The sequence below is a fragment of the Amblyomma americanum genome, chromosome 9 (assembly GCF_052857255.1).
Source record: "Amblyomma americanum isolate KBUSLIRL-KWMA chromosome 9, ASM5285725v1, whole genome shotgun sequence".
In the NCBI taxonomy this organism is placed as follows: domain Eukaryota; kingdom Metazoa; phylum Arthropoda; class Arachnida; order Ixodida; family Ixodidae; genus Amblyomma; species Amblyomma americanum.
The window spans coordinates 21367439-21394345 of record NC_135505.1 but is presented as its reverse complement, the minus strand read 5'-3'; the positions used below and the strand labels follow the sequence as shown (position 1 = coordinate 21394345).

Below are 26907 nucleotides of genomic sequence, written 5' to 3'. Positions count from 1 at the left end.
CTTTCAGTCCCTCCTTGGTCAGTACATGTCCCAGGAAAACGGTTATGGTTGTGCCTAGTCATGTCTTCTCCTTGTTGAGACGTATTCCTGTCTGTTGGCATCGCTGAAGAAGGTTGTCGAGCTTTCTGTTGTAACCTTCGTGCGCATCCTTTTCAGTTTCACCTACTCCATAGACAAGGATGTCGTCTGCTATGCACCGAACTCCACTGAGACCTTTTAAGTGCCATTTGCAGTCTTTTCTGGAAGATTTTGCTGCTTACTGCTAGTCCAAACGGTATGCGGAGCCATCGGTACCAACCATTGGGCGTTTGGAACATGGTCTTGAGGCTGGATTCTTCATAGAGGCAGCATTGCCAGTATCCCTCTCGAAGATCTAATTTTGAAAAGATCTTGGCTTTTGTAAGCTCCGGTAGGACATCGTCGAGAGTAGGCAGTGTGTGGCGCTCTCCTTTTTAGTGCTTGTGGGTCGATGCAGATTCTCATGTCGCCATTTTTCTTCGTTGCCACGACCATTCGGCTCACCCACTGCGTTGACTCGGTGGCGCTTTTTATGACTCCCCTTCTTTCCATCCTCACCAGGGTTTTTCCAATTGTCGTTTTATGCTGACAGGAACTCTGCAGCTTGTTATGGCTTTTGGGATTGCTTCTTGTTTAGTTACAAGGTGCACTTGTCCTGGTAGCGTCCCTAATGCTTCTCCAAAGACGCCTGGGCATTTAACCACTAAGCGCCTTGTGAGGTCTTCTTCTGAAGCGTCAACTGTTGCTACTAGTTGTAGTAAATTGTTATGAGACCCAATTTTTCTGCTGTTGTCTTTCTGATTAGAGGTGTGAGCTCACCCCGAACAACTACGAAAACCAGGACATGCTTCTTTCCATCTCCGGCTTTTACCTCAAGTTGGGCTTTGCCTTTCAAGTATACTTTGCCTCCATTCCTTGTCCGCAGTGTCGTTGAGCTTGCTCTCAGCTGCTGTGGACGGATATGTTTGGCTGTTATCACGTCAACTGCCGCTCCACTCTCTACTTGAAATTTTACTTCGTTTCCGCTCACTTCTAGGAGTGTGCATACTGAGCGGGGTTGTTCATTGCTGACTGCCAAAGTGTCCTCTTCGTCGCTATCGAGCCACTGCCCTGCTGCTTTTGCATACTGCTGCGAAGTGGTTCTTCTTTTTGCACTTCATGCACACTTGCTTCCAAGCTGGGCAGGCTGTTCTTTTGTGTTCGTGGCTTCCTCCACAGTACTTGCATTTTGTTGGGATCACCATCGATGGAGGTTTTCCCTTTTCTCTTGGGCTTTTACTGTTGAAGGTGCAACGGTTATGCTTCCTTACAGCGTTGACTTCACTTTTGCTTGCAGCTGATCCCTCTTTAAACGCTTTCATCTGCAGTTTTATAGCCTCGTGAGCAAGACAAACTTTGACGACTTTTTGAGGGTTAGATCATCGAGCTTTAAGATGTCCGCTCGCGGTTGCAGGTTGTGAGGTCACCGATGAAATCTAAGGTTTGACGAAATCTTTTCTGGTCGGGTGAATACATGTGTGAAAATAAAGAAGCGCCGACCAAAAAGGTGTAGTCAAGATGACAGAGACGTTTCGACTTCCACACGGAAGCCTTGTTCACTGTGGTCGGCGCTTCTTTATTTTCACACGTGAGGTCAGTGAACGTGAAGATTTGATCACCATTTGTTTTTCCCCCGTATGGGGGCCTATCGAATGTTGGTGCTCATGAAGCATGAGAGAAATACTGATTGCAGTGCAGTTCATCCACATCACTCCACATCGTTTAGTTCAAAATATTGTTGATGTATTTTCTAATTCAAGAGGAGTGCTTAATGAGGGGTTCACTGCAGGGAGCTGAGCCATGAGAGCCCTGGCAAGCGGGTGAACCAGTTCCCCTTCGAGCATGTGCTCACAGTCAAGGATCTGCTGGCACTGGTGTGCCGCCGGGGCAGTGGTGGCCCTATTGTGGACCCGGACACCCTGGCGAGCCGGCCCCCTTGGCTGCCCACCACGTACAACTTGCAGACGGAACTGCCCCACTTTGTCTCCTACTTCCAGCAGAGGCAGCACAGGTGGGCATCTACTATGCTACAAAAGCTGCATGTGCGGGGTAGCCAAGGTAGGAAAATAAGGGATTCCATCAAACTTTCACTGCACTCAAGTGAAGCATGTTTGCAGAGTTTGTTAGTTGCTCTTAGTTAGAAAAAATCTTAGTGTGACAGGGACAGGGCAGAGAGGTACAAAGGGACGACATTCACAGGCGCTAACACGGCAGTCCACAGGGGGCGTTCACAGATTCAAAAGCACCTTCTCTCTGTCTTATTCCTGTTGCACTAGATATTTAGTACGATAGCATAAGGCAGTCGTCTCGCAAAAAAATTTATGGCTTCTTTGTCATGGAATTCCCTGATTGGTCAAGAGGGCCGTGACATCATCAGCACCATGTGACCACCAGTGGACCAATACAGTAAAAGCTTGTTAATTCGAAGTTCATGGGGCAGGGAAAAAAGTTTGAATTATCCAATGTTTGGATTATCAAATGGGCTTAAAAAAACTGACAAGAACCATTTGCACTACGGTATATGTACACGTCACAAATCCACTCGCATAATGAACCCACCCACCCCAGATTTTTTCCTAAGAATTTGAAAAAAAGAAAGCGTCAGTCATTAACGCTTCCCTCCATCTCGCACTGTCACGTCCACAGCGCATTTCTTGGCAGTGCGCCAAGATGCTGCACTGCGATAACATCATGGTGTGTTTACCATTTGACGTCAGCTCTAGCAAGGAGAAGAAGCGAACTTTTCAGAGTGCCAGCGCTTGTCCGGTTTCGCAAGCCTCGTTTTCAGTACGTTCGCCTTAAGGGTGACCCACATGGAGCGAACTTGCGCTGCGGATCTTGAGCGGTGCGGCGAAACACCGACTCACCGCCGCCGTGTAGCACCACAAACGGCAGAAAACGGGCGGCTGCCGCCAGACCACTGCCGCCAAAATTTTGAAACGGCGTGATTCCATATGCTTAGTAAAATGCTGAAAAGAACAGCTGTACATTTACAAATAAGCTATTATTTATTCAATGACGACAAAGAGGACAAATTAGTCTGTGACCCCTTTCTGAACCACAATAGTTAACCTGTTTGAACCTTCTGCACTTCCTGACGCCACCCTACGCGTAGTGGCTAAGCCTAGCAGCTTTGAAAATCCAGAAGCATTCGGAAAATCTGGCACGTTTCATAGCTAAAATTTTGTGCTGCGCGCATCTTCAGATAAAGTGAAAGCTTCGTGCAACTTTTGTTTGCCGTGAAAATGAAGCACAGTGTAGCGGCAATGACGAGTTCGTGGTGAAGCGAGGGGCCACGTCGACAGACACGGCCTTGTTGTAGAAGCGGGCGGAAGCCAGCCGCGGTCGCGCCGATTGGTCCGCGCTGAGAGCCCACGTTGGCCGCTTCCGGCCAGCAGCTGACCGCCGGGCGATGCTAAAAGCTGGCATCATGATCGTGGCTGACCGTGTGCTTTCGTTGGCGACTGATGGGTGGAAGGATGGACGACACTTGCGAAGAAAAAAAAGTTTTTCGCACGTAATTTGTAGTGCCCGTCCCAAGCCATAGCCTTTCATGGGCGTTGGCTGGGACCGTGCCGACAGTACTTATCTATATTTCCGAATTAACAGGGCTCGAGTTGACGAGTATTTAGTTGCCGCCACTGCGGCCGCCAACCCCTACCTTCCAACGCCGCCGGCCCCCACACCGGTGATGGCGCCACTTAGGCTTTACCTAGTCTTCCACGGTTTTATCTGGTTCCATCTTCTGTCCCCGTTTAGGACGTGCGCAGCCTCTAACTATGCGGAGGTGCTTTTTTTTTTTGGCCACGTGCTGTGTGCTAAGCCGCCCAGACGCGGCGGCGCGTAGTTTAAGTTATTCGTAGCAGAACGAACTCGCTTTCGAATTAACGGGCTTTTTTATACAGAGATCTCTATGGAGCTTGGCCGGACCAAGTAGTGTAGTTTGAATTATCCGAAAATTCGAATTATCGAGGTTCAAATTAATGAGCTTTCACTGTAATATGCACCTCCAAATTGAAAATCTGAGGACCCTTAAAATTTGGTAGTTGACCCACCCCCCAAAATTTCAAAGAGCCTGCAAAAGTTTGGAGTTAGGCTTATCCCAGAAATTGGATTAAGGTGGATGTGGGTTGGATTAGTGTAATTCTACATGATAAATTTATGGAAGGTACTCGAACATTCTAGAAGATGATGACTCGTGCATACCATATAAGGGCATTGGAACGGGTTCCAACCAGAGTTTTGACAGGAAAATCTCAAGAAGAACATTAGACACTCGCTGGCGCTACAGCAGGCAACCTAAATGCTGTCACATTTTCTTCCTTAAGAATGTAGTTAAGAAGGCCCCAAGTTTTTCTAACTCTTTTTATCGTGTGGCAATCAGAACCGCTCTGGTGCAATGCAGCTCTTTGATGAGTGGTGCAGCCAGAAACATGGTGGCAGGGGAGGAACCACTGCTGCAGCCACACTAGGGAATAGTTGTTCCAAGTCCAACGTGAATGAGGTGTGCTCCTGGTCTCTGTTTCACGATGTCGGACTGTCCAGGCAAATGCTGAGGTTACGTCACCCTCCTTTGTATCTGTTGTAGGTAATCAGATGTGTTGTCTGTTTGAGCAGTAAGGTCAGGGTGCTTTCTGTTCCTTGCATGCGCCATGGTACCTCCTTCCTTGTGCCAGGGGCCTGGACAATGTGTGGATCTGCAAGCCGTGGAACCTGGCCCGTAGCCTGGATACGCACGTCACCAACAACCTGCACTACATTCTCCGGCTACCAGCCACTGGGCCCAAGGTGAGGTCCCTGAGCAAGGACGCACGCTCTGGACGTGTGCCGGTCACTGATATCGATTGTCGTGATGAAATGACCCACAGCCTTTGTGTGACAGAATGTGCTGCTGTCCAACATGTGTGCGCAAGAAGACCGCAAAATGCAGAGGCCCATCAACTGGTGAAGCAGTTTGTGGCACTAGTTTTGCAGTTTCCTTGTTGTTGCATGAAAAAACATTTCACTGCCTCCAGTCTCTCCTCCTGTGATGGTCCGAAGACAGTAGCGTTCTGTCAGGGAAAGCAGTACATTGGAAACATGGACCACTGGCGCCTCGGCAGCCTGTGCCAAAAACAAACCAAGACCAGATGCTTGGATTTAATGTATGACATCATCTGTGCATCTGAACACGCTCATCGTACAAATGTACTTTATGGAGTGGTACTTCAATCTTGACTACTAGCAGTGAAGGACAGGAGTAGTGTTATGTGCGAAATTGCCAGGCCCCACGAACATGAGTGAACATAGTTGCAGCACCTTTCATTAGACGTGTTGGAACAGCTAATACTATATTTACTCGCATAATGAACACACTGTTTTTTTGTTGTTGTTTTTTCAGAAAAGTTGACATCAGCTTGCATGGAGGGTTCATTATGTGAGGAAAAAAGTTGCAACAGTTTTTTTGTGAGAGTTGAAATTTCATATAATATGCCCACCGGCCCTCCTGTCCTCCCATCTATTATCAAGAAAAGCAGGCTGTCACCCTCGTTCGCGTTATCGGTGTTTAGCATTGTTTGCCTGGGAAGGTGTTTGCTGAATCACGGTGCGATCCAACGATTTTGTGATAGTCGACGGCACTGGGCAATAGTCACGGCAAGATTAAGGGAATGTCTAGTATTTCTTGCTGTGGGGTGAGTTGGTGCATATTTTCGCAAAAGTACTTAGAGCCAAAACAGACAGCACACAGCAAAAGAGACGGGACAAGTACAACTTGCAACTGTTCAGTCACAGAGGATGCGAGTGAACATAAGACAAAATATCAAGAGGGAGAGGAGGAACCATACATAACCATACAGAGCAGAGAAGGTAGCCACACACGTGTCTCACCGCAAACTACAGTGGAACACCGTTCGTACGTTTTTCACCGGAGCGGGAAAAAAAATCGTAACAGCCAGGACAGCGGAACAGTGTGGAAAGCTCTGAAACTGAATGAAAACAGTGCAGCTTTAACTTGAAACAATTTATTTCCGCAAAGTGATCTTAGCACTTAAAAAAGTCGAGAATGGTGGATTGCCGTTTCTTGCGCTCGCTGGAAAGCACCATGCGTTTCTAACAGCCTGGAAGGCCCCATTACTGTCAGCGCTGCTTTGAGATGCGATGTACCTGCAGAGGAGGTCCAGAGCCGCCGCGGCTTCTTTAAAGCTTGGATCTGCCAACTCCCCGGAATCATACGGCTCGTGCTCCTCGCACTCAGCATCGCAGTCAGCAGCTTCACTTGCGATAGGGTTCGTAACGATCTCTGCGATGCTTTGGCACTTCGACATCACGATGGCAGCATCCACGGCAACATAGTCATCGTATGTGACTCCCGTGGCGCCCAGTGCATTCATATCCTCAGTTAGCTCTTGATCATAAGAGGCTCCGTTGCAGTTTCCACTTCGCCTGTGCGAAAGCCACATCGCACGAAGCAATGCTGTGCAGTTGACGACCCCTTATGTAACACCCCCAATCCCGGGGGCCTTTAAGATAATAAAGTGAAGTGAAGTGAAGTGAACCCACTGCAGTCCACGCTGAAGCGACGTAGTGCATAGCGTTAAGTACTGAAACGGCCATAGGCTGCTCTCCATGATCAATATGCGCGAGACAGCGTCCATGCTGGACGTACTAAACCATCCTGAATCATCCTGATCCATCATGAATCACCAACATGCCCAGACTGCCACCCTTGTATGTCCAGCTTTTCCTCAAGGGGAGCCTTCTGCTTGCACGAGGGTGATGGCCATCTAGTGACGGCCTCTCCAAAATCGCATGCGGCTTCTTGCAGCCAGTTCGGTAGCCAAGCCTGGCCAAGATACGTCAAAAGTCAAAATGGCGGTTGGCGCATATTGTTTGGCGGCAGTTGGTGCCCCGAGCCCGGGTGGGTTCGGGGTGCCAGATTGCAACGTATCATGTGGGAACGTTTTCACAGCTACAACTTAACAGCAAGGTTCCCAGTAAATTAAATGCTATGGGAGCTATGCCGAGACGGGATGAAAACGACATAACAGCCAGGAAAACGCAGTACTGAGGAACGTAACAGCTGGGTTCTGCTGTATGTAAAACTGCACCTTCATTATTATAAATGGTAAGTGATGAGGTGCTTATACATTCACTACTGTTTCCTTTTATATGGAGTGCCTCAACCAGTGCAGGGGCTATCTTGTCCTTACTCCTGTTTAAGATCTTAGTTTCCTTAAGCCTCGCTTCATAAATGTTCATCTTTGACACCGCAGGCTTTACAGTGATGTGGTCAATGAGATCCCATGCCATTACTTAAATCACGATTATGGTTTACTAGGTGATCATTAATACAGCGACCAGTTTGGCCGATTTACACTAGAACCCTGTTGATACCTTCCCGGTTCATACGATCAAAATCGCGACCAGCAAAAAATGCCCCATAGAGTTGCATGTATTTGTTTCCCGGTTAATATGTTCCCCGATAACACAATTTCCCGCAACATACATTCAGAATTTTACAAAACTGATCGTAAAATACTTTTCGCGAAGACAAGAAGATGCATTCAGCTATGAGTAGGCTGAAAGCAGGCGCACGCGACATGAAGAGCATGAGCATGGCGCAAGTAGGCCGCCACACCGGCTTTGCCGTAGTGCTCTGCCTGCCAAAGTCGCACGGCGACGCTGCTTTCCTCCTTGCCTACTCCCTTCCGGCCGGCATTCAGTCAATCCAGTCCAACAACGGCCGCGCTGACCTTCCAGTCAGTGAATTCACTATCGCAGCAAACATGAAGCGCCCGTGATGGTGCCAGCCAAGCGAGCACCCACGCTGGGTTGGTTTTATCAGTAATACATAGCATCATAAACACTGGCGGCAAGTTTGGGATGCACAAACCCAACAAAATTTTCATCTAATCTACTGCAGGGCTGACGGCACAGTTTTCTTTTGGTCGATGCGTTTTTTTTTTTTGTTGTTAATCACCTATCGAAGCTTGCAGACACTATCATCGTCACCGCTGCTCAGTGTCTGCACCCCTTTTGTGAGTTGGGAAGCCTCCATTGCCAGTTTGCTATTCGCATATTTTTCACGTGCCGTTGCATCCTTTCCTGGCAGCCATGGCATCACGGAAGCGCAAGCCATTGTCTTTGAAAGAAAAGGTAAACATCGTAGCTGTCGTGGATCAAAATCCAAAAAGGAAACACATAGATAATGCCAATGACCTCAGACTACCGGCATCAACCATCAACAGGATCGTGTCGAAGCAGAAAGAGATTGAAGGGAACGCATTATTGGTGTTTGGCACAGCAGCAAAGCAGGCCCGTGGAGCCAGGCATGCCGATCTGGAGGAAGCTATCTTGAAATGGTTCAAACAAGTGAGGATGTCTGGTGTGAACATTTACAGCAGTATTCTTCGCGAAAAGGTGATGGAGATAGCATGCTCGAATTGATGATTTTGCCGCCTCAAACAGCTGGATCAGCCGTTTTCGCACGAGGCATGCCATCACCTATCGGCACGGCAAGTGAACGGCGAAGCAGCAGATGGTAATCCCCTGCTGATGTTGAAAACTGGATTTCACTGCTCCCAGGAATTCTGTATGCGTATCATCCGCGCGACGTCTACAGTGCCGATGAACTGGGCCTGTTTTTCAGAGTGCAGCCAAACAAAACGTTGTGCCTTAAGAGGGACAATTGCCACAGCGGAAAAGTAAGCAAAGGTCATGTAACAGTTCTTTGCTGCTGTGAAGACGGGGCCGATATGCTGAAATCATGGGTAATTGGAAAAGCCAAAAGTCTGCTGTGCTTGTGCAACATCACACGTCTGCCTTGCATATATAGAAACAATACGAAGGCATGGATGACGTGTAGCATTTTCGAAGTCTTCCTGAGATTGTCTCAATGGGCGACTCGGATCGAGAGGGTGGTCTGGCTTGTTGTTTTTGGACAACTGCGTGGCTCACTCAAAGGACCCGTCCTTTCTTCGGAACATCAGAGTGATTTTTCGGCCTAGTAATACAGCTGGTCATCTCCAGCCCTTGGACGCTGTCATCATCAGGAATGTGAAGCACATGTACAGGAAGTGCATTGTGCGGTGCTTCCTCGCTCGCGTCTCCCGACAGCAGGACCCCGGGAAGCAGTTGTTGCTTGACGCAGTGCACTACTTGAACAGTTCCTGGGAATCTGTAATTAGTGAACTGTGCAGAACTGTTCTCACAAGTGTGGTTTGTGGCTTATGCCAGAGGCCAAGGTTTTGGAACCCAGTGTCAGTGAGGATTGTGCAGAGATTAACAAAGAGTTTTTGTCCACCGGTGCTGATGGCACATTTGCAGAATTTGTTTCCATCGATGACAACGGGCTGACCTGCGAGCCACAAAGTGTTGCTGAAATTCTGGCCCAAGTGGAGGGCAGCGAAAAGCCTCACGGCAGCAGCAGCAGCGACGAAGAGGACATCCTGGCTACGTTCGCTCAGGCCGCAGCCGGACTATATGCGCTGTGCAGCTGTACCTCCTTGCTGTAGACGTCTGCGCCACAGGCTGCGAAGACAAGCGCACCAAAATATACCAACATTAAAACATTGGGTACTCACTAGGAGAGCGAAAAATGGCGGAGGAAGTGGCTTCACGAGCACTTGGCTTGCGAAGGCTGGCAGCTTGGCAACGCGCTCACCCTGCTCACACGCGCAACGCTGCTACGCCATAGGGAGAGTGGGAGAGGTGGGGCACCGCGGCCGACCTAGAGGAGAGTGCGCGCAGTCGTGCCGCTACCGTAGATAGGCTGCGGGGGCACATGCTTCTTCCCGCATGTTCCCTCTCTCGGTTTGCCTGTTGCCCCAGGAAACGGACTCACCACCTTGCGTCTCTGGCGCTCTCCGGCATCCCCGCCCCAGTGTCCCAACACGCATGAGCTTTTGGCACCGGAATAACGTGAGCAACCGCGCTGTGGCAATGAGCAAGCACTGCTCGTGCCATTTTGTTTTTGCTATGCCTTATCATTTTTCGCTGCTTTTGAGTATGAACTGTTGTAGAGCCACGTAGTAATGGCGTTCCAAAGCCTAAAGGAGCGGAGATGCGCCGACGGTGCCGGAGCACAACGCATTGTCTCAATGATGGCCCATTGTGATCGCTGGCATCCCTTTCATGTCAGTTGATGCTTTATCGTCGTGAAACTGTTCTGCCAAATTTCGTAACTCAGCACAAGCTTAGAGAGTTCATTATGTCAAGGTCAACTGCCGATACACGTTCGTTACATGGAGGTCTCAAATGCACACGCTTCAGTGGGGGAGGCGTTGGGGAATTAATAAACTTCGTTAAGTCGAAGAATTCGCTATATGGAGGTTCATTACATCCAGGTTGTTTTTTCCGTGTCTCTAAAAAAACGAATTAATGAAGTATTGCTGTACATTTTTCCGCACTTAAGAGGTATCTGATCCACAAATTCCACTGCACACTTCACAAATGGAACTGCATGCTTCTCTTTGCATTCTGCTTTCTTTTTCTTCATGGGGTCAGTGTTACAGTACAAGGAAGCAAGATTTCTGGGGGGGGGAAGCCACAGGTACTTTTTGCTTCACTACAACTTGTGCGCTACGTTATTGGTATAAGGAATTATGACCTACCTACTTTTCTGTTTGGTAACTTCATCTTGAGTGATGACTTTGATCATTAACACAGTCGCAGATGCCTTACTGTAAAAGCTGAAAAAAGAAGCGCTCAAGACGAAGTTACGAAACAGAAAGTAGACCCTTTGAATAGGCATTACCCAGTGCTTAAAAGGACAATGAAAGACGACCAAAATAAACACTGAAAATGCAGACAATAGCATGCGTTAACAAGCGTAACCAAAATACACGTTTACAACTCAAACAGTACTGTTCATTACTGGACCATTATAATAGGGTTTCAGGTGCACAACATGCACCACCTATAGGTCTGCACAGGGCCATTGTGATGCTGTCACCCTTTCGGGAAGAACTTCGTAGTGCATATCTCGTATTTGTTATTTTTTGTAAGGCCCGAAATTCATCATCTTCAGCCTGACGACACCCACTGCAGGGCAAAGGCCTCTCCCATGTCTCTCCAATTAACCCTGTCCTTTGCCAGCTGTGCCCATCCTATGCCTGCAAACTTCTTAATCTCATCCACCCACCTAACCTTCTGCCGCCCCCAGCTACGCTTACCTTCTCTTGGAATCCACTCCGTCACCCTTAAGGACCTTCAGTTATCTTGCCTCCGCATTACATGCCCTGCCCAAGCCCATTTCTTCCTCTTGATTTCGACTAGGATGTCATTAACCCGTGTTTGTTCCCTCACCCACTCTGCCCGCTTCCGATCTCTTAACGTTACACCTATCATTTTTCTTTCCATGGCTCGCTGCGTTGTCCTTAACCTAAGCTGAACTCTTTTCGTTAGCCTCCAAGTTTCTGCCCCGTAGGTGAGTACCGGTAAGCTTATGCTGTTGTACACTTTCCTCTTGAGGGAAATTGGTAAACTGTCATTCATGATCTGAGAGAACCTGCCATATGCGCTCCACTCAGTCTTTTTCTTCCAGCTATTTCCCTCTCATGATCCGGATCAGCTATCACTACCTGCCTTAAGTAAACATACTTTTTTACCACTTGCACGACCTCACTGGCAATTGTGAACTGCTGTTCCCTTGCTAGATTGTTGAACATTACTTTGGTTTTCTGCATGTTAATTTTTACACCCAGCGTTCTGCTCTGCCAGTCTAACTCATTGATCATGATTTGCAGTTCACTTCCTGAGTGACTCAGCAAGGCAATGTCATCAGCGAGTCGCTGATTATTTAGGTATTCTCCATTAACTCTTATCCACAACTGTTCCTAGTTCAGGCCTCGGAATACCTCCTGTAAGCAGGCAGTGAATAGCATTGGCGAGATCGTGTCTCCTTGCCTGATGCCCTTCCTTATTGGAATTTTATTGCTGTGTTTATGGAGGACTATTTTAGCTGTGCAGTTGCTATAGATATTTTCGACTATTTTGACATAAGGCTCTTCTACACCCTGATTCCGCAATGCCTATATGACTGCTGAGGTTTCCACCGAGTGAAATGCTTTCTCGTAATCAATGAAAGCTATATATAGAGGTTGGTTATATTCTGCGCATTTCTCTATCACCTGATTGATAGTGTGAATATGATCTATTGTGGAATATTCTTTACTAATGCCTGCCTGATAATTTGGTTGATTAAAGTCTAAGGTTGCCCTGACTCTATTAGCGATTACCTTAGTAAATACCTTGTAGGCGACTGACAGTAAGCTGATCGGTCTGTAATTTTTCAAGTCCTTGGCGTCTCCTTTCTTATGATTTAAGGTAATGTTTGCGTTCTTCCGACCTTCTGGTACGGTCGAGGTGATAATACATTGCGTATACAGGGTGGCTAGTTTTTCTGGCACAACCTCCCCTCCGTCCTTCAACAGATCTGCTGTTACTGGATCCTCCCCAGCTGCTTTTCCCCTTTCTATTGCTCCTAAGGCTTTCTTTACTTCCTCTTTCGTTACTGGCGGGATGACACATTGCTGTGTGCTACTCTTTCTCATTCAACTTCTGATTACACTGGCTACTGTATAGATTTGTGTAAACTCTTCGGCTACATTAACTATGTTATTCATATAGCTAATGACTTTCCCCTCCTTGTCTCTTAACGCGTACATCTGGTTTTTATCGATGCCTAGTTTCCTCTTCACTGCTTTTAGGCTACCTCTGTTCTTTAGAGCATGCTCTATTCTCTCCATATTAAACTTCCTTATGTCGGCTACCTTCTGCTTATTTATTAACTTTGGTAGCTCTGCTAGTTCTATTCTCTCTGTAGGGTGAAACGCCCTCATGCTTTGATGTTTCATAATGTGATCTTTCGTCTCCCAAGATAGCTTGCTGGTGTCCTGTCGAACCGTCCTGCCGCACACTTCTATTGTGCACTCCGTAATCATAGCTGTCAGATTAAACATTAAGGTCATTTTCCTGAGTTGCGCACTCTTTAATGATAGCTGTCAGTTTATTCTTCATTGTATGAACATTAAGGTCGTTTTCATCAGTTAAAGCTGAATATCTGTTCTACAGCGATATCCCGAATTCCTGTATTTTCCTTCTTACCGCTAACTCGTTAATAGACTAGCGTTAATCGTTGCCAGGTTCAGGTTCAAATGGCGGCCTGTCTGGAGCCAAAGGTTCATAGTACCCTCCGCTGCATCACAGGTCTGACCGCCACCGTGGTCAGTTGCTCCACAGCTGCTGGGGACTGAAATTACTACTTTGAAAAAATGGCAGATCTACTGCAGGATGGCAGTATGTAAGTGGGGCTCAAGCAAGATCCTGCGCTGAAGGTAGAAGGAGACTTCCAAAGGCTTTTAACCAACACTTTTCCACCACAACACTAGTCGTACTTCACCCTCTTTTTTCACAGTGGATAAGCACTTGCTTTATATGGCCCCACAATGATTTATAAGCAGAACATCCCGATGAGACCAGTTGTAGATTTTACATGTTTGTCCTTAAACGCCGCCAGTCTGGCTACTCGCACAAGATTTTTGCATGACTTGATGGAAAGGGCTCAACTTTTGTACGTAAGTCTATTGTTCATTGAAAAGATATGTGAAGTCATGATGGACAACAACAAAATTATGACGTCTTTGTTGTCAAAATGCTGTTTACCGCTGTCTGTGTAGACTTGGCGGTAGAGTTGTATCGGTCACGCTTCAGTACGACAGCGGACGTTGTGAGAGGACCCTTTCGATAAACGGGACCTTCTGAAGCTGTTACAGTTTTGCCTGGGCTTGAGAAACATACTTTCCCTTTCTGAGTGCACTCTATGAACAGGTTCGTGGTACTGCCATGGGCAGAGCTGTCTCACTAACAACCACCATCCTCATGATGGAAGCACTAGAAGATCGTACACTGGCTTTTTCTGAGCCGCACCCAAAGGACTTTCTACGAAACATCGACGATTACTTCTGCATAATCACGAAGGACACCTTGGCTGCTTTTATAGACCACATTAATGCCATAGAAAAGTCCATTCAGTTCATGGTTGAGAAGAAGGCTGCTGGATGCCTTCCTCTCTTTTTGGACTTCTTGATTGAGCAACACGTTGGCCATCTTTCTTTCTCAAGGTCTTCAGAAAGGATGCACACACAGGCTGGTATCTTCATTTTAGTTCTTTTCATCCAGCGTTCCACAACCGTTCTGTCGCCGTTCTCACGCGGCTCGCTGACGCGGCTTGCCGACGCTACTTTACGTGCACTTGGCGGTAGCATAGTCTCGTCGCCACCGTCGGACTCATCACTCTCGGCTGTTCTCACCGCACGTGATCCCTGCAGCGTCTGCTGGGGTCATGCAGCCTCAATTATATCGGTGTCACTCGAGGGCTTCAATGTCTCCACTCTGCTGTCCACAAAGCTGGCGGCACCAACAAAAGTTGTCACTGCCCGAACCGCCATATTGTGTTTACACCATGTGATCGCGACCCAGTGACCGTGGCACAACGAAAACCTGGAACGGCTCGCGCCAAACCATCAGCAGCACGGGCGAGTGCTCCTGCAGCAAAAACCTGCTACCGCATGCACCGGAACGCGGGCTCCGCAAACCTCGTGCACTCGTTTTTGTTTTTTTTTTCTTTTCCATTGTTTTACATCTCTGGTAAATTTGGAGCGTGTTTTACTCGCTATGGGTCAACTTCTATCTGTGAGGAGCAGTGTCAGCCAGTGGCTCCTAGTTCGACTTAACTGTTGCAGATGCCGACTTGTTCGAATTATCGGGAGTTTTCCCCTATTGCAATGCACAGGGCTGTGTCAGGATCCGGGCGTCAGTTCGAATTAACCGAGTTCGAATTAATGTGCTTTTACGTATTTCATTACAAACGCACTCTTGGGAAAATTTTTTCTTACTTTTCAGAGTTTAAGAGCTTTTTTTTATGGCTGCATACATGTTTTAAAAGATGCTGCCTTTTTCCCCTGGCAGGTGGCGTGCAAATATGTCTCTGACCCGGTGCTATACCCACGGGAAGGTGCCGGGATGGTCAAGTTTGACTTCCGCTATGTAGTTGTACTTTTGAGTGTGCAGCCACTGCGGCTCTACGCCTACCGCCACTTCTGGCTTCGCTTCGCCAACAGGTGTGTGCTCTGTGACTTTATTTTACGGCAACGGGGGCATGTTTCTTGGTAGCTGCAGCGTCGCGGTTGTTGTAACAAGAATGACGAAAAATTAAGGAGACACTTAAGCGCCACCTTAAGGGTATGATGCAGCAGCGTTAGAGGTTATTTGCTACTTTATTTATTAATTAGTATCTAATTACACACACTCATTGGCATACTCCAGTAGGCACTTTAGACCACGCGATACACCACAAGCACAAGGTCTCCCTTTAAGCAAGTCGAATGAATGTACCTCAGTGGCCTTGGGGTAGCATGTCTTGCATCCAGTTTTATTCTTTAAGGGGGGACACTGGTCTTTGGGACCAAAAAACGACCCAAAAATCAATTTTTTTAATAATGACATTTTTGGAGCCTATAGCTATTATTCTTCAACTCTACCAGTTTTCTCCTCCAGAAAATTGGTATTTTGACCATAATATTAAATTTAGATCACTGTGTGGGCTCAATTTGTTCAGGAGCAGGCGATTTAACATCGTGAAAATTTTGGACACCTGGCTGCCTTAGTACGTCAGTATCTCGACGTCTAGGACAGATAGACATGTCATATTGTTTGCTAAGGCAAGCTGAAGGCACAATGTATGCAATAATCGAAGCACAGTTGTTCAGTCACGCTTCAGAATTTGTAATTTTTGCAAAGTTTACCGATGCACGATATTCACACTTTGAATGCTGCTATTCTAAGTGCTGCAAAATTACTAATGAGGGCAAAATGGGAAAACTGCTTTGATTATTGCACTCTTTACTCACCATACTATGTAGCCATGGGTTAGAAATTGTTTTTTATTGAGCCATTTTTCTTGTACCAAGGTACTAAGAAATGACTAAGTAAAATTAATTATTTTAGGAACTAATGAATTAATTAAAAAGCAATTTCATATTTGAAATCAGTATAAAAAACTCTGCAATGTGATACAGTTTCATTACGATTGGACTAAAAATAAGGAAAATAGGTCTAAGACCAGTGTGCCCCCTTAAGAATGTGGCTAAAATGGCCTCCAAGTTTTTGCTACGAATGCCAGTATTCAGCACTTGTATTTCCATCTTTTTCATCGTCCTTGTGTATCGCACTGATTTTCCCTCAAAGTATTTATAATGGCCACTTCCTTCACATTTATATTCCAAGGGGCAACTCTGTAGTCCCAGAAGGCGGCTGTTAGAGGGGTGTCCTACTGGAAAAAAGCCCATTTTACTGTGCGAGAATTAATACCGTGGTTAAAAGACGTCGGTGAAGGCACCATGCACGTGTCGGAAACAGCACGCTGGCATACACCAGTCTGAGGACGTGGTATCTGCAGCTTCTGGAACGGGTCCCTGCGTAGATGGTCATCATCATCATCATCATCATCATTTATTAACCCTGAAGGGTCCCGTCAGGGACATTACATAAGGGGGGGGTGGTACAGGGGTGTTCAGCCGTCATACATGAATATAAATAGAATGAATATAAATATTGTGTGTTGCGCTGTTCTGGATGAAGGTGCATTGTCAGAACAAACTCCCCACCAGATGCACTGCTATGAAATGAGGCGGGGTCCACTTATCCATGGTGTCATTTCATTCAAACACATGAAAAGGTAGCATTGAAGCACGTGAGAGGCGTGCCCCTACACCAAGACTGTGAACACAAGAAAATGGCTGCACTCTTATATCCCTGTCAAGCAGGCAAGTTAAATGCACTTTAGGGGAGTGCACTTTGGCGCCTTGGGTGACACTTTAGATGACGCACTGCTAAACGTGAAAGCGGTGTCACTTGTAGGAACAAAAATGGCAGCAGACAACAAGCGCAACTTTTGGATTTTTTCAGAAGCAAAATGAATTCTTTGATGTGATAGCGCAAAATAAAACATGCTTTAAAATGATCTTTAACAACAAAAATAAACTTAGAAAATGGAAGAAAAGCTAAAAGCATCCAAGACGAGTTCCTAGCCAATCCAGATATACAGATAGCAAACGTGGCAAAGTGCCAAGGAGTTGCTTCTGATCTTGTTCCTTTGCTGTGCTGCTTTGCTTCTTGCTGGAACAAAGAAATTATTTTTTTAGAGTAGTGTTAAAAGTAAAATAATGTTTAAAAATAAATTAAGATAAAAATAAAAAGTGGACAGCTTAGAGGTGTTGGCATTTGCGGATTTATTTGCTGATCATATGGAGCAAAATTCATGCCTGACCAGCCGGCTGTGTGGCCGCCGCCACTGCCATGCACTGCGGCTTCATGTGTCGTGCCACCTAGTTCTGTGCCCGTTTGTCCTCCCTTCCTTTCTTTACACCACTCACCTCTTTCAGTGCCTTTTCTTTCTTTGAAGTCCTGCACTGCCTTCTTTCCATGTCTACAGGCACCCTCACCTTTGCACGTGCACGCCACATGGTGAGGGCCGAAGAATTGACAAAGAACATTGTCGAAGAATTGGCTTCTTCTATCAGCTCGCGAGTCTGGTGGTAAAGCTCACTGTAGCTATCTTGGGGAGCACCTTCCAAATATAATGCGAGATACGTTCTTATACTGGTGAGCTATAGAAAAAAAAGCTTGCGCACATTCATGCAAGTATAGCATATTGGGGGTGAAGTTTTATGATGCCTGTTTGTTCATGCTCGAAGCTGCCGTCACATAGCCATATCGCTTTCTTTGCGACATGCAAGAGGCAACCAGATTTCTGTGGCAAGATTGTAGCCTCCCGCAGCTGCTTCTGTGTTGTTCGAGATTGTTGTCAGTACATTTCGTGCCTCATCTTAAAAGTTCCTGGTCAGCTTTAAGGGGGGAGGCTACCCTTGAACACAAACTTTTTGTTTCTTGATATATGTGAATGAAATTTTCAGGGTAGGCTCACAGCATAACCATTTGAAGAACTACCAAGTTTCATGGAGCTGTGGGCACCGGTTCTCAAGTTAAAGGAGTATATCAATGTGGTTCACATAGGTCGCTTATTCCAGGCCTGGAGAATTTGAAAATAGTGTTGGCACTGTGAACTTCATTGTGGTCATTCCTGGATAGGTGCCCCAGGGCAAGAGAGAGCCCTTTTTCTAAATTTCCTTGCTGGAAAAGCTTAGCACAGCACTGAATTTAATGTTGCCAATTAGACCTTCATTAGAAAAATTTTAATTGCTTATGACAAATTTCAGACACAATAACATGAAAAAGCGGGCTTGTCTTGCCCTCAGAAATTTATTCAGGTACGGAATAAAAAAAAACCCATGGAAATCCGATAAGCAGTTCCCGAGCAGCAGCCAGAATGAGCAGCCACGCCAGGCAAAAAATACATTCTGAGAAAACAGCCCTCAAAGGTTGCGAGAACACCAGCTTTCTTGTTTCTTGAGATATCTGAATGAAATCTTTAGGGTAGGTTCAGAACACAAACATTTGAAGAAATACCAAGTTTCATGAACCTGTGCACACTGGTTCTAAAGTTACGGGAGTATATCAAAATGGTTCACATAGGTCCCTTATTCCAGGCCTGGAGACTTTGAAAACAGCGCTGTCACTGTGAAATTCATTATGATTATTGCTAGATAGGTACTGCAGGGCAAGACAAGGCCCTTTTGCTGAATTTCCTTGCTGAAAAATTTTTGCACAGCACTGAATTTAGTGTCACTAATTCGACCTTAATTAGGTAAATTTTAATTGCTTATGACAAATTTCAGATACAATAACTTGAAAAAGTGGGCTTGTCTTGCCCTCAGAAATTTATTCAGGTACGAAATGAAAAAAAAAAAACATGGAAATCCGATAAGTGGTTCCTGAAATGCAGTCAGAATGAGCAGCCACACCAGGAAAAAAGTCATTTCTAAACATTGCCCTCGAGAAAGTTTCAAACCTATTCCTAGGTCTAAAGTGACCCTGCAGAATAGCTGGTGGTGTCCTTGCACACTTTTTTTCCTTTGCCGCCTCTCATTCTTCACCCGATTCCTTTTCTCGGCCTTGTCCATGCGCAGGGCATCTTTTTCTGCAGCTCACTGGATGGCTAGGTGGCCAGGTGTGAGCAACAGAGATTTCTCTGGTGGTCCTTTGACAACCAGCATTATATCTCAGCACTGCTTCATGCAGTGCTGTCTGCACAGCAATCAAAGACGCGTGCTGCTCCTTTGGCATCAGGGACCATAGGACAGAGTGGAAAGACTCGGACGCATTTTGCGTCTTTGCACCCAGGCAGCGTTGCAGAAGAGAAGCCTGCGAGAGGCGCTGGTAAATAGGCAGCATAGCCTCAGCGACGTAGCCTGGAAGGCTATACTTGTGCTTTGGCTGTGGTGAATCACTTGCCTCGGCAACCTTATGACGGCACCACGAGTTGGCACCCTCTGGGCAGAAGTCATGGCGAGGCTCCTCTTCAGTTGATGTGACATGTTAGTACGATGCCATCACTGCACGCTGCATTGCAGACACATCGTTGGAGTTGTTTCTCAGGGCCCAGCCATAATAGTCTGTCAGTTTATCAATGAGAGCCTTTGTCAGCCTGCCCTTCCCTCCCAGTGACTTTTCACTTTTTTGCACAAGGTTCCGCAGTGCCGTGCCCATCCTCTTTTGGACGTGGCTGAGGCACTCTTCTTTAACAATGGGGACTAGTCCGTAGACGTTCTCTTCCGCAAGGGCTGAGAAGGTGGCATTGTCTCCATCAGAAACAAGCGTTGTGTAACGCAGGTTGTGCTTTGAGACTGAACGGTTGAAAAGAATCAAAGCTGCTTCTACTTCCATCCTCCCGGATTTAGCATCAGTGTTTTTGTGGAAAACATGACGCTCATGCCAGCTTGAGTAATCTGCATCTCCAGGTTTTGGTCCTACTTGACAACCAAGGCACTGGTTAGACAGAACCACAGCATCCATGATGAGGCCTGTATGGTACTCAATCACTGCCCCAACTCCAATGCGGGATGTGTGGCCACGCTTATGCCAAGTTCCATCGTATGCTACAGTGATGTCTCTGCAAAAGCTTGGGTCCATCTCCTTGTAGACCTCCTTCACTGCAGCAGCTGATTCGGCGTAGAACTTGTCCATGCACTGGATCTCTCTGTCCCTGAATGTCTTCTTCAGGTGCTTCTGGAATGTGCTATGATGAAGCCCTCTGTGAGATACATTCATCGTTGCCCAGAAGTCGTTGAGAGCTGTCTGGCCCTTGCCAATCTGCTTCATTGCCATAACGGCTCCTATGTTCACTTCAAAGGCCATTGCTTCATTCTGTCGTTGGGAGTTCCATGAGCTTGCAACCATCCCACAATGTGGGCACATTAGTTCAAGCTTTGTTGCCAGTCCAAGCTGGGTGCCTTCTTGAACGGTCAACCTGGGCGCAAGGCAATGCTTGCACAAGGTGCTAGAGAGCAGGTCACTTAGGGTATCCATTTGCACAAGGCAAAATTTCGCACCTTCACTTGTAGCGGTGGCAGATCTGGGATCGGGCGTCATCGCTTCAAACTTCCGTTGTGTCGCTGGCATGGCGCCAAGTCTTTCTTGAACAACAGCACGTTGTGCATCTGCCGCCTCGATCTCCTCGCGCGTCAGGAAATGCGTTTCCAAGTGAACGGCGCGCGACGCGTTGTCACGCTTCGGGGTAGATTCCAGACCGGAGCTGGAGGCCGCAATCGCTGAGGTTGAAGAGTTCGGTACACAAGGCGTGCCCGAAGCAACGCTTTCTTGCACCGAAGAAGCTGCTGGTACGTCGCTGAAAGTGGTGACGCAATCACTGTCTGGTAGCGGTGTAGCAGAAGCTACGCGGCTGGAAGCATCGACACAGTGGCTGTTGGTGGCACTCTTCGCCGCACGAACCAACTTCATAGCACGCATCCGCGCACCGAACGCGTGTAGCGTCTTTCGCTTTGTTGGACGCATCGTGACTGACCGCGCAACAATCTGCAGGAAACTGTTCGGGCGGCACGGCGAGATATCGTAAAGACGGTGACAACAGCGAACACAAACCTGGCGAAACGTGAAGAGAGCGCGCAAACCACAAAGACCGCCAACAACGAAAAAAGGAAAGAGCCATGGCGGCCAGTGCGGACGATGCGCCGGCCGCCGCCGAAAGGGGACCGCCTCGTCAGCGCGTGCAGCAGCCAATAGCGGCCGCGCGAACCCCCCGTTCTCATGGGAGCGCACTCTTCGCCCAATCACAGCCTCGCATTTCAAACGTGGGAAGCTCGAAAGGCGCTTTGAGGACCCTAATCACAAGCGAGCCACGCTTCCACCATGCTGCTGCCGCGGTCGTCGGAGGAGGCAAAAAAAAGAGCAAGAATTCACAAACAAAACAAGACCAAGATGGCGGCGCTCTGTTCGCTGGCTGAGAAACGGTATGCGCTCGAAGTTGGGGTATTTTTGGCGCTTTCTCGCAGCTCAGCGGCTGCCTCGGCTTGGTCGATATTTAATTTGAAGTACTTTCACGACGAATTAGGCGTTGATATTTGCAGAACAGGTAGTTTATGACACAAACTGTCAGAATATTCACTTTTCCAAAAATCGACTTTTTCGCGATTTTTCGCTTTTCAAGGGCCGCGTCCCCCCTTAAAGAGGCTGCGAAACACCACTTGTACAGATGCCGATTACACTTCAGATGGATTCTTTATGTCACACAGATGCTGACTCAAAAAGAATTACGAGAATCGATGCATAGGAACGGGAGTTATTCAATAAAGAAATTTCAAAATACAAGCAAACAAAATGCTGCCCTCAACTCGATTTTCACGCAGCTTCTCATTCCCATTTCACTCTCCCAATGTAGACACTTTGAGCGACCAATCAAAACAGCCTATCTGAGCACGTGGTAGAAGTTTGCACTCCATGGTTGCCTGTTCTCTGTAACTCGTTCATGCCAAGGCTGGCAGCCCCGTTTGCATGGTTACAACAACCATGGGAACGCTCAGCTGACTCAGCGATGCTTCACCGTCACGTCGACGGCGCAGAAGGGAACACTGATCAGTGATATTCTCTTATGGTGTCTTCGACTGGTCGCTCCCGCGATCTGGTTAGAATCTGGCAGAGTGGGAGCCGCTCTCGCTCTGAGCGCATAGCGAGACTAGTCAAGCCGAATGGTCAGCGAGTTTAGAGCGGAAGCGCAGGAGGCAGAAGGGGGACGTAACTTCCGGAACCACTACGCGGCACCGCTGCTGATGTCAACAGTAGCCGCACGTGAGGTCCCTTGATTACCTTTAGCCGCACGTGGTCGCACACAGTTTGCATCGCGGTCGCCGCTTAACCTGTATCGATCGCTACCCCGGCTTTCCGTCCCACGGGACGGGACGCTCATTTTTCGAACGTCGCCTTGTGGATAGCACTGTCGTCCTCGTCTGAGCTGCTGCTGGAATCGCTGTTGTCATGCGACAGCAACACAGACCGCGTTCCTAGCGTAGTTATCCGGCATCTCTTGGACATTCTGCCTCACACAGCGCGGCACCCGCAAAACACAACACAGCAAGGACGCTACTACTGCGTCAAAAGCCTACGCGCAGGGGACGCCGAGGCCTCACACCGCTTTCGCGAAATGGCGGAAGTGGCTCTTTCACGTGGAATCCAGGTTAGTTTCTGTGCCTGCCCGGCATACGTGGCCTGGGCATCCCTCCTGGGAGGGTTAACATCAAACACTACGGGGGCACAAAGACAAATACACGGCCTCAACTGTCAGCCTTTCCAGGCTGCTGTTCGAAACAGATTGGGTGCTCTCAAGAGCGCGGCGGGATATACGGAGCCTCGGAGCGCGTCAGAGTGCTCTGAGCTGGAGGCGTGCGCTCAGAAAGAGCCAGCCGAATGTAGTCAGAGCGGCCGGTTTTGACCAGCCGAATGTGCGGTTGCCTCTCAGAGCGCTCTAGAGCGATCTAAAGCGACCAGTCGAAGACACCATTGCTTATGGATCCTAACTCGAGCATAAGATACTGCGACGCTGTGACAGCCTGCGTAAAATATCAGACACATTTAGCATAGCGCGTACCACTACTGCTTACTGCCAACCATCGCTCGTCGCTCCTAGCGCGCTGGTTGGTCACAGCAAGCAAGGACCGCGCGCTGTTGACAGGAACGTGGCGCCGCCGCCCGGTGATCCTCCACAAGCTGACGATGCGCACTGCCTACTAAATGTGAAACGAGTGCATCCTTCCTTGGAACCGAAACGAACGCTTATAGAGTGTAATGGCTCGATCGGAACGATTCCGCAAAGCCGCTCTCGGATACATAGAGAGTAGCCATAAGTGATGAGTGCTAGGTCGTAGGATGTTTACAGAGAGGCGCAAAGTCCTTCGATGCAAAAAGTAGCCAGAGCCTCTAGTGGTGTATTTTGTTTTACTTTATTTACAGTGCTTTTATCTAGGGCAAACAATTCGGTTTTGTTAATGTAATATAAAACACAAAAACTTGACAAAGCGTATCTTTAGTTATTAACACAATTTGCTGTATATTTACTCTGTCCAATCATCAAGCTCGCCCTAAGTGATGTCATATCCGCTGCTAAAAACCGCCGCTGTATGGTGACACCGTCAGCGCCTCGAATTTCTTTTTGCGAGCTAATTAAAATATTAAAAACCGCAGTATACGTGATACGACCGATGCTAATAGCATCACTATAACTCATTCTATGCAACCAACAGGCAAAACAATGTACTGAAAATTTGTTTCGGGGCCCCTTAAATTGAGCGCGGCGGTGATTCTTTTTTCAACAGCTGCCAGGCACACTTGCTGCTGTTCCCAGCACTGCGTTCAGTTCACCTGAGGGTTCACCTAATGAACAGTTCCCTCTGAAAGCCTCAAGCTGCCCTCTTGGTCAAGGGTAAAAATAACCGCAACAGGAACAGGACGTCGGATCTCTTGGACAGGACGGCGGTACTGCTCGTCCTGTCCACTTCTCTTCCTATGTTCTGTTACTGTCGCTGTTCTTTTTCCCCTTGAGCATGTCGGACCAACTGGCCCAGAACTTCGCTGTTCTGAGCTTGCCTGTCCTCTTGGTGCTCAGCCGCAGTCACTACCATGAGACAGTATTATAATTGCAGCACTGAAACACTTGGCGCATTGGAATTGGATCTGTGTCACAGGACGTATGGGCAGTAAGTGCATAAGCCCCGATTACGCTTTATTTCAGTCCCTTATTATTTTGGCGAGTGATCTTAAAGGGACCATGAAATGATATTTACTGAGGTTAGGAAAACTGTACGAGCAATCAGTATTCTGTCACTCGCCACCGCACTGAAAAAATTTTTAAGCTAGCTTTATTAGCACAGAAGATATAGGAGATTAAAAATCATGCTCCTCCTAACACGCCTCAACTCGTACACACCGACGCACCAGAAAAAAAAAAAACAGGTCGGGACTGCACCCCTCCGCGCCCAATCTAGCCCCATCCTGCCCATGTCAACTGGGCTCACCCAATGAAAAAGCTCACCCAGATTGCCCAATGACGTCATCGGGGTAGTGGTGGCTAAGAATATGCTATGAGGTGTCGCACTGATCGGTTGAGCACTACCGTGAGCAGCAATTTTTAAAATTTTGTAAATGATGAGAGTCCACATGGAGCTTTTAAATTTGACTCAAATACTCACAAACACCACCCTCTACACATCTGTTGCACTAGAATATGACCATCAAAATCATTTCGAGGTCCCTATAAGGGAAGCATGCTAAGTCTGGTATGAAACTGGTAAATGGGGGCTGTTGATGGGTGCAGAGTCTGCAGTTGTGTGAAGCTCTTTATGGCCTTTAAAACAGATTGTGAGGGAGAAGATGGCTTCTGATAAAAAAAAAATGCTTTTTTCATTTCACTTGTGCAGGCCTTTCTCACTAAGTGATTTTGATGACTACGAGAAGCACTTCACAGTGATGAACTACACTGCATCGGGACCACAGCAGGTAAGTGTAATTTTTTCTGCACGCTAATGGATGTACGGTGGAACCCCTCCATAGTACAGTTACTCGGACCAGCAAAATCTTTACTATATCAGTTGTTGGTGGTGGCATGGCTCTGAGGAGGCTATCTGGTAATTAATTGGCTACTTACTAAACACAGTGTTGGTTGTTTATAAAAGGAACACTCACAAATGCTTTCCATCTTGCTCTTAATGCCCCTTTATGTGATAATCGTTTATTTTCAGTTATTGTATTTCATGTTGTCACGTTTTCGGTTTTGTTTTCTTCTTGTGGAAGTACCGCATTTGCACAAATACAGCGCAGCCTCAGCGTCGTTTAAGAGGCACTAATTGCGCGGCACAGTTGAGGTGCGGTGGTACCGCTCACACAGTTTGTCACGCCTTCGTTTCTTGCTGCCACTTCCCTGTGCTTCGCACTGTCGTGCCGTGCTGCGCACTGCCTTTTCTTCCCTTCGCTACTCATCACAGCATTTTTACTGTCTTTCTTTCTCATCGACCCAAGCCTCGTTTCTGCGTTCATAGCCAGCTTGACATTTTTTTTTTTATTGCAAAAGCAATACTACGCCAGGTCTAACTGAAGTGCCATGAAAATTCCATTGTTATAACCGATAATTGTTATAAACAAGTTGCACGAAAAAAAGCATAACAACTGCAAAGAGGGGTCACGGACGGCAAGGGACATGCGAGCTCTGCCGAGGCATCGTTTTGGTGGCAGCGAAAGGGGCATTGTAAAAAATACGAGAAGGTTGCTGCGGCTGCCTCTCAGCTTGAAAAATCTCTTAGTGCCCGAAAAAAAAAACAAAGAAAACATGAAAACTTGAAAGCATTTAAATAGGGAAAAATAGCTTGCATTTCTCACTTCTTTGCTGAAACAATCCCGTAATCGGTGAGTTTCGACTGCTTCGCGGCAATCTTGCCGACATCGTTCTGGAGGGCATCCAAATGTTGGACATGTCCGAGTGAAAGGTTTTTTGCAAAAATGAAGTCCCGCAGGGTCTCGATCATTCTTGAGGCCTCCTGATGAGAGACAACGCGTACAGGTTCCGGTTCATCTTCGTCATCGCCGCTGTCATCGTCTTCCGCGCCGGTGACTGCTGCAACGATCGCCTCGTCAGTCAATTCTTCATTTGTGGTGACTGCATCGTCGGCATGCAAGAATTCTTCAAGCCTTTCCGCGTCGCCGTCATCACCGCACACCGTAGGCCAAAGTTCTGTAATCGCTCCATCGGCAGGAGCTTCGCGACACTCCGCGTCACTGATATCCCCGGCGAAGCCCGCTTTTCGGAACCAATCCATGACGGTGGAGGAGCTGACTTCTGCCCATGCCCCAAAAATTAATTGAACAGCCATCAGGAGCAAAATCTTAAAGTCTGTCGCGGGTCGGCATTCATGCACAGCAATGTCCAGGTTAAGAGCAAGCCTGCTCAACACACGCCGGCGATACAACGCCTTGAAGCACGCAATCACGCCTGCGGGGCTGCAAGCCTGCAGTCGTGTTCGGTGGCAGGAAGAAAATTTTCACATGCGACAGCTTCTGGGCAGTCTGGTGTGCAGTACAGTTATCAAGGACCAATGCCACCTTCCTGCCTTCATGCTGCATCCGCTGATCGAACTCACACAGCCACTCGCGGAAAAGTTCATGCGTCATCCACGCTTTCTTATTATGACGGTAACGAACTGGAATCCTCGCAGCACCACGGAAACAGTGGGGATTCCTAGATTTTCTAATTATGAAGGCAGGGCACTTGTCGCTGCCGTCCATATTCGCACAGAGGAAAACGGTCGCCCGCAATTTGCTCTGCTTGCCGCCCTTACAGGGATCGCCTTTGAGTGCATGAGTCTTCGACGGAAGCATTTGGAAGAATAGCCCGGTCTTGTCACCATTGTACAA

General features: G+C 47.5%; 1 protein-coding gene and 1 pseudogene across 1 annotated transcript in view; one reads left to right on the top strand and one right to left on the bottom strand.

Moving 5' to 3' along the window:
* Window positions 1–26907, top strand: part of TTLL12 (Tubulin tyrosine ligase-like 12) — a 147757-nt gene that overhangs the window by 78885 nt on the left and 41965 nt on the right. The window contains exons 9-12 of the mRNA XM_077637524.1: window positions 1847–2068; window positions 4734–4845; window positions 15007–15158; window positions 24921–24999. Of these exons, the coding sequence (XP_077493650.1) occupies window positions 1847–2068; window positions 4734–4845; window positions 15007–15158; window positions 24921–24999 (565 nt within the window). The remainder of the gene's footprint in view (window positions 1–1846; window positions 2069–4733; window positions 4846–15006; window positions 15159–24920; window positions 25000–26907) is intronic.
* LOC144104482 (uncharacterized) lies at window positions 19000–20736 on the bottom strand (annotated as a pseudogene).